The 2,748-nt window shown below is 53.6% G+C and overlaps 1 protein-coding gene across 1 annotated transcript; it reads left to right on the forward strand.

Annotated features, from left to right (window-relative positions):
- The first annotated feature begins 213 nt into the window (after positions 1-213).
- fzd9b (frizzled class receptor 9b) lies at positions 214-1,974 on the forward strand. The gene has a single exon (XM_076100495.1). It carries the CDS (start codon positions 223-225, stop codon positions 1,972-1,974), a length of 1,752 nt encoding a protein of 583 aa, XP_075956610.1. The 5' UTR covers positions 214-222.
- Positions 1,975-2,748: the final 774 nt, after the last annotated feature.

The raw sequence follows: 2,748 nt of genomic DNA on the forward strand, positions 1-2,748 counted from the left end.
GGATCGATCGTTTTAATTCAGCACTAAATAATTGAACACTTCGCTACTTGAGGCAGCTTCTTTTAGGAGTGTTTTTCTTTCTGCCGGAGCAGTAACGGTAAAGGCAACACTTGGACCTGCCTTCGCCATGGGGAAATAGCGGGGGATCTGTCCGCGAGCGACCCCGCGTTTCTGACTCTTTCATGATCTAAAAAGACAGAGCTCCGTTTTTTGACTGAAACAATGGGCATGGACGGCTGTCCGCTGAAGGTGGGGATTTTCCTGTGGTGTCTGCTGGTGATTTCTGGCTCCGGCTTCGAGATCGGCTCCTACGACCTGGAGCGAGGCAGACCGGCCAAGTGCGAGCCCATCGTGATCCCCATGTGCGAGGGGATCGGCTACAATCTCACCCGGATGCCCAACTTCATGGACCACGACGACCAGAAGGAGGCTGCCATCAAGCTGAACGAGTTCGCCCCACTGGTGGCGTACGGCTGTGACGTGCACCTCCGCTTCTTCCTCTGCTCCCTCTACGCCCCCATGTGCACGGACAAAGTGTCCACCTCCATCCCCGCCTGCAGACCCATGTGTGAGCAGGCCAGGGAGAGGTGTGCCCCCGTCATGAAGAAGTTCAGCTACACCTGGCCGGACTCGCTGGACTGCTCCAAGCTGCCCACCAGGAACGACCCCAACGCCCTGTGCATGGAGGCCCCCGAGAACGAGACCAGGACGGAGGTGAAGAAAGGCGAGGGCATGCTCCCGGTGCCCCCTCGCCCCAGGCAGCCGGGCAGCGCCCGCTCTCCGGGCGGCATTGGGTCCTGCGAGAACCCGGACAAGTACCAGTTTGTGGAGAAGAGCCAGTCGTGTGCCCCCCGCTGCTCCCCGGCTGTAGACGTCTTCTGGTCCAGGCGGGACAAGGACTTTGCCTTCATTTGGATGACGGTGTGGTCCGTCCTCTGCTTCGTCTCCACCGCCTTCACCGTCCTCACCTTCCTCCTGGAGCCCCACCGCTTCCAGTACCCCGAGCGCCCCATCATCTTCCTCTCCATGTGCTACAACGTCTACTCCGTGGCCTTCGTCATCCGCTCGGTAGCCGGTGCCGAGAACATTGCCTGCGACCGGGAGCACGGAGAGCTGTACATCATCCAGGAGGGGCTGGAATCGACGGGCTGCACCATCGTCTTCCTCATCCTCTACTACTTCGGCATGGCCTCTTCCATCTGGTGGGTCATCCTCACCCTCACCTGGTTCCTGGCGGCAGGTAAGAAGTGGGGCCACGAGGCCATCGAAGCCCACAGCAACTACTTCCACATGGCCGCGTGGGGCATCCCGGCTCTGAAGACCATCGTCATCCTCACCATGAGGAAGGTGGCTGGAGACGAGCTGACGGGACTGTGCTACGTGGGGAGCATGGACTCCGGGGCGCTCACGGGCTTCGTCCTCATCCCTCTGTCCTGCTACCTGATCATCGGCACCTCCTTCATCCTCACCGGCTTCGTGGCTCTCTTCCACATCCGGAAAGTGATGAAGACGGAGGGCACCAACACGGAGAAGCTGGAGAAGCTCATGGTGAAGATCGGCATCTACTCCATCCTCTACACGGTGCCGGCCACCTGCGTCATAGTCTGCTACTTCTACGAGAGGCTGAACATGGACTACTGGAAGCTGAGGGGGCTGCAGATGAAGTGCGGGTCGTTCAGCGGGCCGAGCGCCGACTGCTCGCTGCAGACGTCGGTGCCCACGGTGGCCGTGTTCATGCTGAAGATCTTCATGTCGCTGGTGGTCGGCATCACCAGCGGCGTGTGGGTGTGGAGCTCTAAGACCCTGCAGACCTGGCAGGGCCTGTGCAACCGGAAGCTCACCGACAGGACTAGAAGTAGAAAACCCTGCAGCGGCGTCAGCTGTGGCAGCACACACTGCCACTACAAATCTCCTGCTGTGGTCCTGCACATGGCCAAGACTGACCTGCACTCAGACAACCCTACACATGTCTGAGAGGTAGCATGACACACACACACACACACAAACACTGACAAATGCAACCACACACACACACACACATACACACCTATGCCCTGAATAAGGAGCTGCTAAAGACTTTGTGGTGGAATTGAACTGTCCGTTGCTGCTCTGCTGCTGCCAAGAGGACAGAGGACACACAGGCCTCACTATGAGAAACTAATCTATCAACAGTATTCAATGCATAAAGGGAAATGTTCAGTATTGTTACCCATATCTTTCTGTTTCATAGTGATCTGTGCAGTAGACATGCCCAGCGTTTCAAAGCAAAATAAAAGACTGTTATGGGAGGTATGTTGGGAAATATTCTCCTCCCCTAAAGTGGCATGATTAATAACTGTATAAATCTGTATAAATGTTTTATTTATTGTAAATATATTTAATTTAAAGTTGTCTCTTATGAGATTTGTTGTTTAGATGCATTTATTAAAAAGGTAAAGGGAAATGAAGTGCCTTTTATAAGAACTCTGGTTCTGGTCTTTTTGGAGGAAAATAAATTTGTTGAATTCCTGTTCACCTTCCTCGCTGCCTGGTGTGATTGTTTGTAACTATCTCACATTCTAATGAACGTTTAACCATCTTAACAGTCTTAAACTGATTCACATTTAATAGTCACAAATGATTGCTCATTTCAGTCTTGGTTTTCTTTATTTTCCTGCCATTCTTCTCCAGGGATTTTTATATTTTATTTATTTTTTACAGCGGGGCTCCCTGCCAAGTGTGTTGTCTTCTAAGTGCATGATGCCACAC

This window comes from Anarhichas minor, unplaced genomic scaffold (genome assembly GCF_050575085.1).
Source record: "Anarhichas minor isolate MPS153535 unplaced genomic scaffold, ASM5057508v1 ptg000026l, whole genome shotgun sequence".
Taxonomy (NCBI): Eukaryota; Metazoa; Chordata; class Actinopteri; order Perciformes; family Anarhichadidae; genus Anarhichas; species Anarhichas minor.

Excerpts from the sequence above, each read along its gene's own strand:
- fzd9b (XM_076100495.1), top strand. The coding sequence starts at position 223 with ATGGGCATGGACGGCTGTCCGCTGAAGGTGGGGATTTTCCTGTGGTGT.